Source organism: Lycorma delicatula, chromosome 4 (genome assembly GCF_047948215.1).
Source record: "Lycorma delicatula isolate Av1 chromosome 4, ASM4794821v1, whole genome shotgun sequence".
Classification (NCBI taxonomy): Eukaryota; Metazoa; Arthropoda; class Insecta; order Hemiptera; family Fulgoridae; genus Lycorma; species Lycorma delicatula.
Window position 1 is genome coordinate 186575287 of NC_134458.1, and position 15152 is coordinate 186590438.

General features: G+C 31.1%; 1 protein-coding gene across 1 annotated transcript in view; it reads right to left on the reverse strand.

Moving 5' to 3' along the window:
* The window catches only part of LOC142322769 (uncharacterized), a 173689-nt gene that overhangs the window by 48364 nt on the left and 110173 nt on the right, over positions 1-15152 (reverse strand). Inside the window, exon 11 of the mRNA XM_075361845.1 lies at positions 2265-2493. Within this exon, the coding sequence (XP_075217960.1) occupies positions 2265-2493 (229 nt within the window). The remainder of the gene's footprint in view (positions 1-2264; positions 2494-15152) is intronic.

Below are 15152 nucleotides of genomic sequence, written 5' to 3' on the forward strand. Positions count from 1 at the left end.
TACACTGTAAGAAGAATGAGTATACAAATTTTCATCAAATTATCTTCAGTAATTTTTGCTGGGCATTAGTGATGAGTCAGTCAGGACATCTTGTTTTACAGGTAGACATATATCACAAATGAATAAATAACTTTCCTTAAAATCTCAAGCCATTCATTCATATCTTCTTCACAAATGTACTATATATAATTCTAGAGATTTAAGGACAAAAAAATTGTATATTAGCAGTTCAGAAAAATGTTTGCTAAACATTTTTTAAGAATACGTAATAACTGTCATTATTTAAGTACAGACAAAACCACTGCTCCTCGGATAGAAAAAACATTGCTAATTGTGTGGTTTCCTATTAATGGTATTAATATTTCTACTGCCCTTTATGAAAAATTTTGTTTAGATGTTAAGTTCTTCAACAAACTAATTTTTTGCAATAAAATCAAATTGTACAGTTGCATTTTGAAAGATTTTAATTAATTGTTAACCCTGTTATTGTTATTAAATATTTATTATGTCTACTTATATTTCCAACCAAAATGTAATAATATATCATTTCTTGGAGTTCCTTCAAAAATGATATGAGATTTCAAGATACAAAAATGGATCATTAGATTGTTCCTTGACATCCACAAGCATGACTCATGTACACCAATATTTAGAAAATTAAAAATTCTGAATTATCCATTGAATTTTTATTACAAATAGCTGCTATCTTTGTTAAAAAATTTAGTCATTTATTCCCCAAAAAACCAATAACGTCCATCCTTCTAAAGAAAACAACACATGTTTGTCAGCACAACACTGTGGTATGAAAAAGAACATTATTGTACCACCAATGCCATTTGTAATAAATTATCATCCCATTTAAAACATTTACCCAACAATTTATTATTTTCTAAATAAAAAAATTTTCTTTATAGAAGTAATGTAATTTTGTCTGTGATATTTTAAACAATTCAGTTTTATAAAAAGCAACTCTGAATTTTCTGTATAATTATTTAATATATTAAAATAATAAGCTTAAATAATTTCCATTTACTCCTTGATATTTTTTTATACTTTTTATTTAATATTTTTACATATATATATATTGCACTATTATTTCATGTATTTATTATTTTTAATTATTAATATGGACATCTACTGTTTATCTTATATTTAATTATGTATATCATGATACTGTTCTGATCAACGTTTTACCATAGTTTCCCTTGATCCATCCAGTTGAATGTTAGAGCAATTTCTTTGAAATCCATGGAGTAACACATCTGACTATTCCAATTCTTGATGCGACTTAAATAATATTATATATATATTAGTACAAATTGTACTAAAATATTTATTTAGTTATTCTTTTCTTTGTTGATTATTAATTCACCAAATAAGCCTGAAACTTAGGTGTGGAATATAGAATAGAAATTTTGCAGCATGCCTGCCTGACTGGGAATGGTAAAGCAATGCTTGATTAGGATCTGAACCTATGACCTGTTGGATGAAAGGCTGAGCCACTTCCACTCTACCATGGAAATTGGTGGAGTAGTAACAAAATTTACCAGTTAAGAAGTGCCTCTCAGTTGCTAGATCATCTTCAGTCTTAATTTTTTAACTTTAATTTATACACACATAATAGAAATCATTAAAAAATGTTTTACTTTTAAATCTGATCACCAATTAAAAAAAAACTAAAAAAGTGTTATATATGTAGTGTGTGTGTATATATATATATATATATATATATATATATATATATATATATATATGTGTGTGTGTGTGTGTGTGTGTGTGTGTGTGAGTGTGAGTATGTATTATGTAAAAAGTGCTGCTTTTCTACACAAATAATAACTAACAATAGTACATTGTCTCTTAGTTTTCTTAAAATCATCTGTACCTAATGAGTTTCAAAGAATAAAATTGGTAAGAAAAGAAAAAATATATTACAGTGCATTATAAAAATAATTACATGAAAATAATACATATAATAATAAATTAATGAGTACTAATTTATACCTTAACCAATTCACATATTTTTTTTGGATTTTAATAAATTGTCTATATTCAAAGATGTTAATATGTATGTTTTTTTCTAGTGTAATTAACTTAAATTTTGTCATATGAAATTTTTTTGATTACCAAGAATACTTATTTTGTACTCAATGTTACTTGAGAAAACAACAAAAAATTAACTATTCAGATAATATATATATATATATTACTTCCAGTAACTATTATAAACTTTTAAACAAAACATGCATAATTTTTTTAATACCAACCTTGTAATTTACTTTCAAATGCTTCCTTTGACAAACCCTGTGGTAACCCATATTGCAATGGGTTATGAAAAGCACGTACATAAAAAAACGTTGATCGTATCCAATTGACTGCAATAGCTACATCAGTTATGGTACCAAGAACAATTTCAGCATTTAAGTGTTCAGCTAAATGTCTGTGTAAAGAACTCTCAATCATCTGTTTTCCAGCAACTAACTTCTCATATTTTAACTGCAAATAAAAATTAGGATATAGTTATTTTGGTTTATATAAATACAGAATTTAATAATTATGAAAACTAAGTATATTCATAACCCCACACACTTGGAAAAATGACATATAAATAATAATAAAATAAATTAACAATTAAAAAACTATAACTGGCTCATTGAAATTATGCAGTTAATTTAATATTCAATACATTTACCGAGGCATTTAACCTAGATGACTCCTTAATGGAGAAGGCATTCCAGGTTTAAATTGTGAGCACATCGTACGAGGTGTGGCTATTAAATAATGAGATTAATGCTGCTACAGAAGAACTGCGCATGCGCCAAATTCATATGACCGACAACTGTGTTGTGTGAAGCCTTCTCTTTTGATTGTTGCCACTCCAGTTTCTGTAGACATTAGTCCGGCCGTGGTCTTTGTTTGGATAATATCTGTTTTTTTTGTTTTGCTGAAAAAATGATAACTGTTTTATTAGAGCAAAGAATTGTCGTGAAATTTCATACGAAACTTGGTAAAACTGCTGATGAAACTTATCTTTTATTAAAAAAAAAGTACATGGCAATGAATGTTTATCACAGCACAGGGTTTTAGCGTAGTGGTTTAAGCGTTTTCAAAATGACCAAGAAGACGTTGAAGATGACGTTCACCCTTCCATGTCAAAAACGGAAACAATATTGAAAAAATTGGTAATCTGATCCGATCTGATCGTCAGTTAACTATTCTTCTCTTTATTCAAGGTCCTTGCTCAACTCTGTGACAAAATAATAAAAAAATGACCCAAATTGTGGAAGAACAAGTCATGGGTTCTTCATCAGGACAATGTATTGGCTCACACCGCATTGTCTATCAAGATGTTTTTGACCAAATATAACATCCCAGTGTTAGACCAACCACCTTATTCACCTGATCTGGCACCATGTGACTTTTATCTGTTCTCCAAGGTCAAATCTGCATTAAAATGATCAAGATTTCAGTCTGTAGAAGCTGTTAAAGAAAAAGCGCCACACATCATGAAAGAGCTCACAGAAGAAGACTTCCAGCACTGTTGCGAACAATGAAAAATTCACATGGAGCATTGTAGGGCTAGAGGAGGGGTGTATATTGAAGGAGATAATAACTAAATATGTATAAATTTAAAATAGAATATTTTACATCATTAGTCTCGTTATTTAATAGCCACACATCATATATAGCACCATTCTTATGCAATAATTGTTTAGCTTGCTGACTAAGTCACAATCTGTGATACATATCTGCATGGTTCCCATGAATATTTTTAGAAAAGTAGACAGGACGTTATCTTAGCATTTTATCTATTGAAATCAAGTTAACTGTTCTTAAGATATAAGAGGTTAAATAAAGATTTTAGACTGTAATTTCATCATTTCTGGTAGATTATTTCAGGTAGATAAAAACAGCTATTTATAATAAATTCAGTATAATATTAAAAAAAAAAAACGTTGACTTAGTTTTAATCCAGCAACTCTTTTTAAGTATTATGTTATATAGAAACTTTTTTCTAGATTACTTTGAGAAAGAGTTAAAAATAAGTTTTTCTAGAAAATTTTATAATTGGCTTCAACAGCATGTTGAACTTTATTAAATTTATGTTTATACACATGTGTGATATTTTGACTAACTAGGTATGTTGATTACAAATAGCTATAAAGCTTCTGTAATAAATGAAATTTAATACATAGTGTAATGTTTCTGTTGAAGTAATAGTGTAATGTACATCAGACATTTAATAAAAAATTTTAGTTTCATATTTTTTTTATAGTAGGTGAGTAAGATGATTTTTCATCATAAGTACTACATACATAGTTAAAAGTCACATAATAATGTATATTATTTATACAGTCTTTGTGCTTCACACAAAACCTAAGTAAAAACTCATTTACTTCAATTTGTTTGTCTATCACTTTATCCTAAGTTAATTTTTGCATGTTTTTTTGGTTTTTATGGGGGAGAGTTATGAATGTACAAAACTTTAACATGACGATTTAACTAGAAAGTAAAATTTAGACCATTAAAATTTAAACCCCCCCCACAACCACCACACACACACACACACACACACACACACACACACACACACACACACACACACACACACACACACACACACACACACACACACACACACACACACACACACACACACACACACACACACACACACACACACACACACTATGTCTTCATTAGAATATTTACTAGAGCCATCTGATGTTTAAAAAAAAAATAGTTTTACATGATTCAGTAATTTAATAAATGACCAAACCATTTAAAAAATCTTTGCGCGAACCTGTTTATTTTTACAATTAAAAGATTTTTTTTTATATAAATAGTATTATTTTGATAATGAATTGTTAAATAATACTAATTAAAAACTGATTTTTATCCTCTCCTTTCAATAATTACATAAATACATATTCAAGTAATTTTCATTAATGTCCAATTGTGATTTATTTTAGTATCTACATGTACTTACTTTAACATTATTTCATGCATTTATATTTTACATTATACTGACTTTAATCAATCTGATCAAGGTTTTACCACAGCTTCCCTCAATTCATCCAGACAAATGCAGAGGCAGTATATTTTTTATTAATGGAGTAGCAATTATATCTACTATTGATGTATCTTTATAATGTATGGATAATATATTTGTATAATGTATGTATCTATATAATGTGCTGATCAGAATGAAAGATTTATTTATTTGATTTTCAGCATTTACTCTTTTTTTCTATTTAGCCTCCGGAATCACCTTACGGTATTACTTTCCAGAATCATATTACGGTATTTTAAATAGATAAAATTAAAAAGTATTATTTTTATTTTATCTATTTATTTTACTTTTTGCTGTTTTTAAAAATTGGTTTATGTGATCAGATATTTATTTATATATCTATAAGTCGTTCCTCATTAGAGTCAATTATTTTAATTATTTTTTTCTGTTGTGTTAGTTTGAGTTTACTTTGTTCTGTTAATTGTGTTAAATGTTAGTTTTCCTCAGGTTTGTGTTTTTATTTATTTATATGTGTTTTTTTTAAAGTTATTTTCAGTTATTAGGCCTAGGCTAGGATATATAACCGCTAGGCTAGGCCTAGCGGTTGCGGCGTTGCTATGGACCGGTTTCCAGCTGTTCCGCATAGCAACACTAAGCGGACGACAGTTTCGAGGCTGTAAACAGCAACACACTGGTGAACAGAGAACGTGGCCCACTCAATTACTCAACCGGCAACCATGGAAGTCATCGCGGAGAAAATTAATAAGGGATGAGATCATTGAAAATATGAGTGGTTCCTTGGGTAACAGCAGTGATTCTGATTTTAAAGACTCGATTCCGGTCCCTCCACCACGGAAAACGGTGCCCGCTTTACTCACGTTGCCAGTACGACTCCTGGGATTGATATATCTCTCTCGAATAGATTGGATGATCTGCCAGTGCTTCTCCACAAAAGGAAGAGGTTAAGCTGCCTCCGATAGTATCGTATGGTATTTCGGGTATCACGAAGCTGTATGAATTGTTGGAATCAGTGGTGAACAAGGTGGAACACACCATGAGAATAATAAACAGTAAACAACTTCGGCTACTGTCGAAGGATATTGAGAACTACAAAAAAATAATTTGTGTTGTTCGCGAAAATAATCTGATAGGGCACACCTTTAAGAGGCATGATGAGAGGGCGTTTCGGTTGGTGCTTAATCATCTTCATCACTCGATCCCAGTTACAGTTATACAGCAGGAGATTGAGAGTCAGGGACACAAGGTTTGGAGCATCGTAAACGCTCGCCACCGACTAACGAAGGAGCCGTTGGCAACTTTCTTTTCGTAAATCTGGAACCTAAGGATAATAATAATAATAGTAAGGTGTTCGGGGGTTCCGCAGGGCTCAGTTGTGGGAACGGTTCTGTTTCTAATCTACACTTCTGACCTGCCTACTCCAGTCAATGCCAATGTTGCGTCGTACGCGGATGACACGGCGAACTTGGCGGTTGACGATAGCCCGACTACTGCCTCTGAGAAATTGCAATCTGCAATGGACGCCATCAGCGTTTGGTTGAGTACATGGAGGATAAAGGTTAATCCGGCGAAGTCCAGCCACGTGACGTTCACGATGAGGAGGGAAGATTGCCCTGCGGTTCGGTTATACGGTGTCAGGATACCTTAAGTCAGAACGGGACGGTACCTGGGCTTTTACCTTGATCGCGGTTTGACGTGGAGTGATCATATTACGGAGAAGAAGTTGCTTGAAATTAAGCTTAAGAAGATGTACTGGGTGTTGGGTAAGAGATCTCAACGGTCTTTGTCCAACAAGGTTCTACTCTAGAAAGCTTTCTTGAAATCGATATGGAAGTACGGGATTGAACTCAGGGGAACCGCCAGTAACAGCAACGTGGAGGTCATTCAACGGTTTCAGAACACATTTCTACGGAGTATAACCCACGCGCCGTGGTTCGCGAGGAATACTGAGATCCACGATTACGCGGGCATTCTATACGTTCGACAGGAAGTTGGACGTTCTAGTTTCAAGGTATTATCCACATTGGATAAGCATATTAACCATCTCGCTTTGAATCTGCTGGACAAAAGCGTGGACGTTAGGAGACTAAAAAGGCTCCGTGTGCTTGATCTTGTTGATGGTCCGTTATGATGATCCGGTTTGGCAGCTTAGTGCATATGATTATTGTTTCTTGGGTGTTTCAAAGTTACTGTTTCGTTTACTGTTCTATTTAAAGTTAATATTTATTTTGTTGTTTTAATGTTGATATTGACTGGACATTCAAAGGGACTATCAAATGCTATATTATTTTTGTTATGTTACGCCATTGTTTTTGTATTACTTGAGGATTATTATTGGGTGGTCCTCTTTCACGTCAGTCGTACGACTTGCTTATAGCTTCATTGTAGAAGCCGATTGTAAGTAAATAAAGGAATTCACCAAAAAAATTGGTCTTGTTATTTTTTAAGTTTATTTTATTTAATTTTTTTTTGTTTTATTTAAAATTTGCATAGGACTTTACTAATAATGCTCATATGAAATAAAATTAATCAAAAGGTACACAAAAGTGAGAAACGTATGTGTTGATAAAAATAAAACAAGCAACATACTGGGGAGACTGCTAAGCGAATGCTCCCTGGTATCAGAGAATATATATTTTCTTTTTTACAAATGAAAGTTTTTCAACTTTCACGAATTTGTGCAAGAAAATTCTTTGACTATAAGGAATTAAGCCACATATCATGATACTAAAATAGTCATTAAGCAATGATGAGGACATAAAATAATTTTTTTAAATTCTCAATTCACTGATGAATACAACGTTTGGTTTAAAAAAAGGCTTCAACTGAAGGTAACGGAAAAAAATTGCATAGGGCCACTAGAAGCATCTACAAAATAAAAACATATTGAAATCAAACTAGTTGATGAAGACAAAAAAAAACATAAGGGGTCAAATTGAGAAACTCCTCTATTTTGAAAGTCTTTTAAAAACGTTTTTTACATGATTTATACTAACTGAGAATGCAGTTTGAAGAAAACTTTCAAGTCAAGAAAATTAGGTGAATAGAATTGTAAGATTTCATAGAAACGTTTTTTGAAGTAACAAACGGGTGTTCCTTTCCCCATCAGACAGTAACTTTTCTTTTTTTGTAATTAAAATTTGGACAAAATTTACAAACGAAATTTTTTTTGAAATTTTTATCCAGGATTCCTTTCCACACAATAAGACCTGGTAAATGGATAGCGTAACCGGATAATTCAACTTATAAAAAATAAATATGAATAATAATTTTTTTTTAATCAACACAAAACTTTTTGAGTTGAAATTCAAAATATCGCCATAAAAAACTTTTGAAAAACAGCATAATATCATTAAAAAACGTTGTCTTTAATTTATTTAATTAAAATTATTTAACTACTTATAGAATAAATCTTATGTGGAAAGATAGCATCATTACTAGCCTAAGTTTAACGACGCGTAACGACATTGGAGCAGTATTAAAAAAAAAAAGAAAAGTGAAACAGATCCAACAGTCACGCGACTTAATACTGTAGTCTACCTTTATAAATTCAAATCTAACTAACTTCAGAAACAGGAAGTCAAAGAATCTTGACCTCGCTTTATATATAGCCCAATTCGGAAATAATATTAAAAATTATTTATACGAAAAAAAACAACTTGAAATTTCAAGTTTGAAATTCTTTGTAACGTTTTATCGTACCCACATACATACGCGCGCACGTACATACATATATGCCCACATACAAACACACATGCCTTAAAACAAATTAATAAATTGCGTAACAATAACGATGCAAATATATGTAATAATAATTAAAATGATTAATCAGAATAATGACTAAAACGCTGATTACAGCATACAGTTAAAAAAAAAACACTCATCTTTATTCATGAATTTTTTTAATGTAATTAAAGGATACAGTTAAATTTGTATGTAATTATTACACTTCAAGTCTAAATATATTTTGTTCAGAATTTATATTACTTTTACAGTTTAATAATAATATAACTTTATTGTTTCATGTGATTACAAGTTTTAACTCTTGCTAAAAAAAAAAGAAATAAAATTTAAATCGAGCAGAAGATAAAAAATCATTTTAAAATACGTTAATAAACCCACTAAAAAGTATTAAATAATTTTTTTAACAAATGTTTAAAATGTTATTTGAACCGTACGTATGAGATTTGCAGATTCCCCGGCGAAGCAGAAGTTACGCGTTTCTTTGCCAGTTACAAAAAAAATATTTTGTAAAAGAAGTTCCTCTGAAAGTAAGTTCCTTCCGCATAATTTAAGTAGAAGAAATTTTAAATGGAAAATTATACTGTCTCGTAATCCAATTAATATAATTTAATTTTTTTTATCAGTATTTTTATAGCATAATAACGAGCCTGATGCCATTCTGATATAAAGAAAGTATTTTAGTGCAAAAATTCAAGAAATTTGGTTGTAAGCTTAAAACAAAAAAAAACAACAAAAAATACCTATTCCCGCATTCCAATCAGTCTTATTTCACACTCAGTAGTAGTAAAATCCTTTATTATTCTCATTCCTTTTCTTTTGTTATCAAGGCGTAGAATCCTAACCTTTTGCTTCTCTTGTAAAATGCTAAATTAAGTAAAGTAAAGAATGGTCTTTTATTTTACACGGTTATTGGTTTTATTTAAATACGCTAAATTAAGCAAATAAATTAATTTAATAAGCTTATAAAAATTAATAAAACGGACAAAATAAAATACAATTAAAAGTCAAAATAAAACAACTATTAACGTAATATTTCAATTTAAAATTTTAAAAAGTTGGTGTCAAAAATAAATAATTACCAACAACTTAGTAATCCTTATTTTTTCGAAAATTAAAAATTAAATAGTATTATTTTTTTATTTTTTAGTGCTGTTTATTGAAATTATTTTTATTTATTTACTTCTAAAGTTTACTTTGTAATGCGAATAAAAAGTAAAAAGAAAACCATTTCAGACTCCTGGTGCTTGAATTCTCATATCGTAAGTGCAAAATAATATGACACAATTCGATAACGTGAAAAAATGAAACAAAACATATAAAAATACGCTACGTTTTATATTTGGTTATGATTAGCAAAATTATTTTTAAATTACCTTATGATTCAATTATAATGTTTATTTTAGAATTTATATAAGTATATATGCCTAAGTTACGTGCCGTAACAAAAAAAAGCTGACAACACAGTTGTAGGACTTTCCCGTCGCGCGGCCAAAGCCGCGTTCCGGGGATGTCCTATAACTGTGGACCGTTTCTAATGCACGGCTTACACACACAACTAGCGGCGACGGTCGGCATAATTTAAATTAATGTAATTTCACAACCCACATAGAATAAATTTCGCCTGTACGGTCGGCAGACAGGTATAGCCGCAAGGCCTAACACACCAGGTATCGAGTCAACCGGGTGATCGAGACTCAGCCAGACCGAGTTACTTTTTTACAGTTTATATATTATTCATTAATTTAATTCTACCGCTCAGCTGTGACGTAACATCATAGCAGACAAGTATAAGAGCATTGTTTGGGGTGGGGGTGCGATTTTGCAAAACATTTTTTGCTAATATTTTGTTTTTTGATCGTTAACAAATGTGCCTAAGAAAAATATAACCTTAATTAGGCGAAATCTCGAGATATTGAGATAGATACCTTGCTCTACAGCCTACCCCCTTGACCTTTTAAGTTTAAAATTTAATGGCATCAATGCCCCATATATTCAAGTAATCTGATCAAGTTTAGTCAAAATCGGTCCAGTTGTTCTGGAGATATAAGGTGATTTAGAGGCAAGCACAGAACGAACACACATACATAGGAACATTAACATCCGGAAAAATTTCTTCCGGTTTTTTGGGTTCCTTAGGTGTCTATCTAGACGGGAAAGCAAAATTGTAGTTTATGTGACATAACATATAAATCACTCCTGAAATTATCACATCACTCTCATGCTCCCATGCATCTCATGTCCAGATTACTAAGAAAAAATGAGAAATGAAGTGATTTTCCTTCCTTCTTCACCGAACCCAACATACTGTATTACCGCACACAGGCATACCAAGCCCACCTAAATACAGACGTTCAACTCTGCAAATGACAACTTCACACTATTAACCTTGTGAGAGGAATAACAATTAAATGAACATCATTCCTCTCACAAAGAGCGATTCTGGTAAGTGCGTCTTTTGTGTTAGGTGCTTTACATGCATTATTGCCATAAGAATGGTACTGCCATACGATATCGTAAAGATCCACGGTAGTTAATCCATTCTGTCAGAAACTATACATTATATATAAAATATAATTTTATAATTCTTATGTATAAATGCGAAAGTTTGTTTGCAACAGCATCACGCGAGAACCAACCGACCGATTGCTTTCAAATCTTCAAGATACATTCTTGTTATCCCAGGGAAGGTTTTAAGCCAAACATCAAAATCTTATCCCTCTTGGGGATTAAAATATTAAAGATATTCGTTAAAGAAACAAAAATTAATCCTTTTACTCCAATATATTTCTGTTGCTATGGAAACAGAAAAATAATGAAGTAAAATGGCTAATTCATTTTTCTTTGGATGTCTGTAAAATATTTCGTTTCACACTACTATAGTTACTATTACACTCTTTTGTAATTTTTTTCCTTCTTTGTCGTTAACTCTTCTATTTTCTTTTATTTTACACAACATCCCCTTTTATTATTCATTTTTCTTCTTCTTCTATGTAGTTTTTCAGTCTTTTTCATCATGTCCTGTAAGAAGAGAACTAATCTAGGACGATTATCAAACGCCAATAAACGTAGCCGGGTTTCACGAGAGCAAGAAACTGAACAGGAAAGAGATCAGCGCCTGGAGGTTAAACGATCATGTAAGTGCGAAACTCTCACAACCATGAGGATAACGGATGCGTCGAGGCTAGACATCAGGCGAGCGAAGCGAGCCCTGACCGGCTGGTATATATATACTCCCTCTGCTCAATAGAGGAGGGAATGTGTGTGTTTCCTGCCGATTTAAAACAGCGAATGAAATACATTGTTTCATGATAGAAAAGGTACATTAATTTATTGTTTTACATTGTACATCTCAGTCTTTACTATATATTTAGTTTTATTGAAGAAGGTAGTGAGACACCATTTTAGTTCTCAATTTCCCTAGTAAGCCTAGCGTGGAATTCGTGTTATTCTTCAGAACTGAAATACATTTTCGTAAGTGATTCTTGGCTCGTACCAGGTCTCATACAACCGTCACTGTTTTGGGACTTATATACTCGTATGTATAATTAAAGAGAGTAAATTTAATTTAATACTATTTTGCTAATTTTTTTTCAAAACATGTGATTGCCTACGCGAAGCAATTAAAATGCTGAATATGTTTATAATAATTAGATGAAAATAATCAATAGAATGATAAAAAATTAAAAAGGTTTATTAACTCAAAAATAATTAATCGATTTATAATCCAGCAATCCAATTACAGATGGGAACATGTCGTGCAATTTTAAGGGAGAAATATATAAGTATAGTCTTCCGCATACATCAGTTGCAATTTATTGTGAGCGAACTGAAAACTTCAATAATTTCATTTGGCTTAATTGTTTACTAACATATCACAGAGACAGATATAATACATCAAAGTCCCAGGTTGACAGTAAATCATCATATATTGTTATTTAACTGTCATCCTGTAACACAGGCTGACGTTTTTAGCCCGTCTAATATCGTAACCAATATACACGGATTAATTTACTTTAACTGAATCGCCTGCTACGCTAACATAAGGTACGAAGAATGAGTGAGAATTTCCATTTAAAATTTTCTAAGAGATGAAATTATATAAAATCTAAGTAAAATTCCTCATTGTTTGTACCTAAGAAAAGTAAGGAACTTTATTTTAATTGATTCGTCAACACCTCTTCAAAAAGGCAAAATTAAACCGGTTATCAATGAAACGATTATTAAGATTTTCCCGAAAGAACATTTTTGTTATTACTGTATAATTGTATTTCCTAAGCGATTAAAAATATTTGAACAGGACTTTAATGAATCATTTTCAATACATTTTAAAGCTAATTATTATATATTAAGATTACATAAGTATTTAAGGGATTATTTTTATGTAATTCCCCTAGGTCACGTGACCAATATTTGGTGGCCGATCTAATCAGTACTCACATATTATGTTAATTATAATTTATAGTCTTATATGACTGGTTCCTTTTCAGTTGCAATTTAAAAGTTACACATTTTTTTCTAAATTTAAAATAATCTGCAGATGGTGCGAATGAGTTTATGATTTTAATAAACCTTTATTGGGGTCCTACGCGCTATATAATGTATTTATTTCATGTTTTGGCGGTTTTATGACATTTTTTTCGATAATCAAAAAGTTAGTTTTTCCGCTATTTTGGGGGTCTTACATTTGATTTACAAAATTGATATTTATATATTTTCTGCATTTTAATAAACCTTACATTAATGCGTTTGAATCAACTTGATAGTTTACACCGTTACTGCGTAATGATTACAAAATTTTAATTTTGGCGGCCATTTTGAGGTGAACCGGACGTGCGATCGCGACCATTCGTGTATTTTGTAATCTTCCAACGATACCTAATCCGAATCCGAATTCAAAATCGAAATCCGAGACAAATAGTGCTCACAAACATACATATTGAATTCAAAATAACGAACTGTTCGTTGATTGAACTTTACCACAAAAAGGATTTCAATAATGACTTGTATAAAAGAAATTAATAAGTCAGAAATCAAGAATTACTCGCGAAAATTATTTAAAAGTATTAAAATCAGGACATATTTATTATTTAATAAATAAAATCTGGATTTTTCTTCTTTTATTTTATCAGTATCAATTTCAGTACTTATCTACGTATTTTCAATTTCAATTTTCTACATATTACTTCTCTAATGATTTTTCAGTAATTTGATTTGAATTACTAAAGGTATAAAGTGTACTGTTTTATTAAATGATTACACTGGTCAACATGATTTTTGTCTCACGAAAATCAATAAGTGTACTTAATGCAGTTTTTTTATCTTATTTTCAAATATGTATTCGGAATTTCTCCATCACCCACAGTTTCTTTGTTAATTTAATTTTTTAAATATTTTAAAGGGTTTTTTCGTCCGTTTGTCCATTGTCAAGTAAGCTCCTAGAGCATTGTAACTATGATAGAACCAAATGAGCTAACTCAAAGGGTAGCGTTGCTACCGTTGTGCAGGTTCAGACGAGTATAGACATGTACAAAGGTGATCTATTGTAGCACAAATTCATTAGAACGATGCCAGTTGTGAGATAGTAGTGAACCAGTAAACACGTCATTGTGAGTGCTTTGTATGTCTGAATTATTATGTATTACATATTTACAACTTTAATTCTTTTAATTAGTCGTTAGTTACAAAATGCCTACAGTTTGTTTAAATCATCCTAACAATTTTTGTTATGTATGTGGTGAAGTGACGCTCAAGTCACAGGCCAAACCTTACTCCATTAGTAAAAAGGTGTTATGAACCTTATTTTGGGTGTAAAGTCGGGGATCAAACAAGGGCCTCATTTATTGACTGAAGAAAATCTTAACTATCTCATACGAGATTTAAAGTTATCAAAAAAACAGTCTGAAATGCTTGCTTCCCGGCTAAAAGGATGGAATCTTCTTCAAAACAATACAAATATATGTACTTATCGTAATCGTCATTCTGAATTTAAAGATTATTTTTCCGAAGAAAATGGCTTAGTGTTTTATAATGACATTTCTTCTCTTAGGGAGACACTTTGTAATGAACATAACTCAACAGAATGGCGCTTGTTCATTGATCTCTCTAAAGTTAGTTTAAAAGCTGTGCTTCTGCATAATGGCAATAAATTCCCATCAGTACCTGTGGCTCATTCTGCTAGTATGAAAGAAACATATGAAAACTTTAAATTTATATTGGAAAAGCTTCGATATGCAGTGTACGATTGAAATATTTGTAGTGATTTGAAGATAATTGCACTTATTCTTGGTTTGCAGCTTGGTTACAAAAAGTACTGTTGTTTTCTGTGTGAATGTGATAGTAGGGACAGAAAAAACAATTTCATTAGAAAAGAATGGCCTGA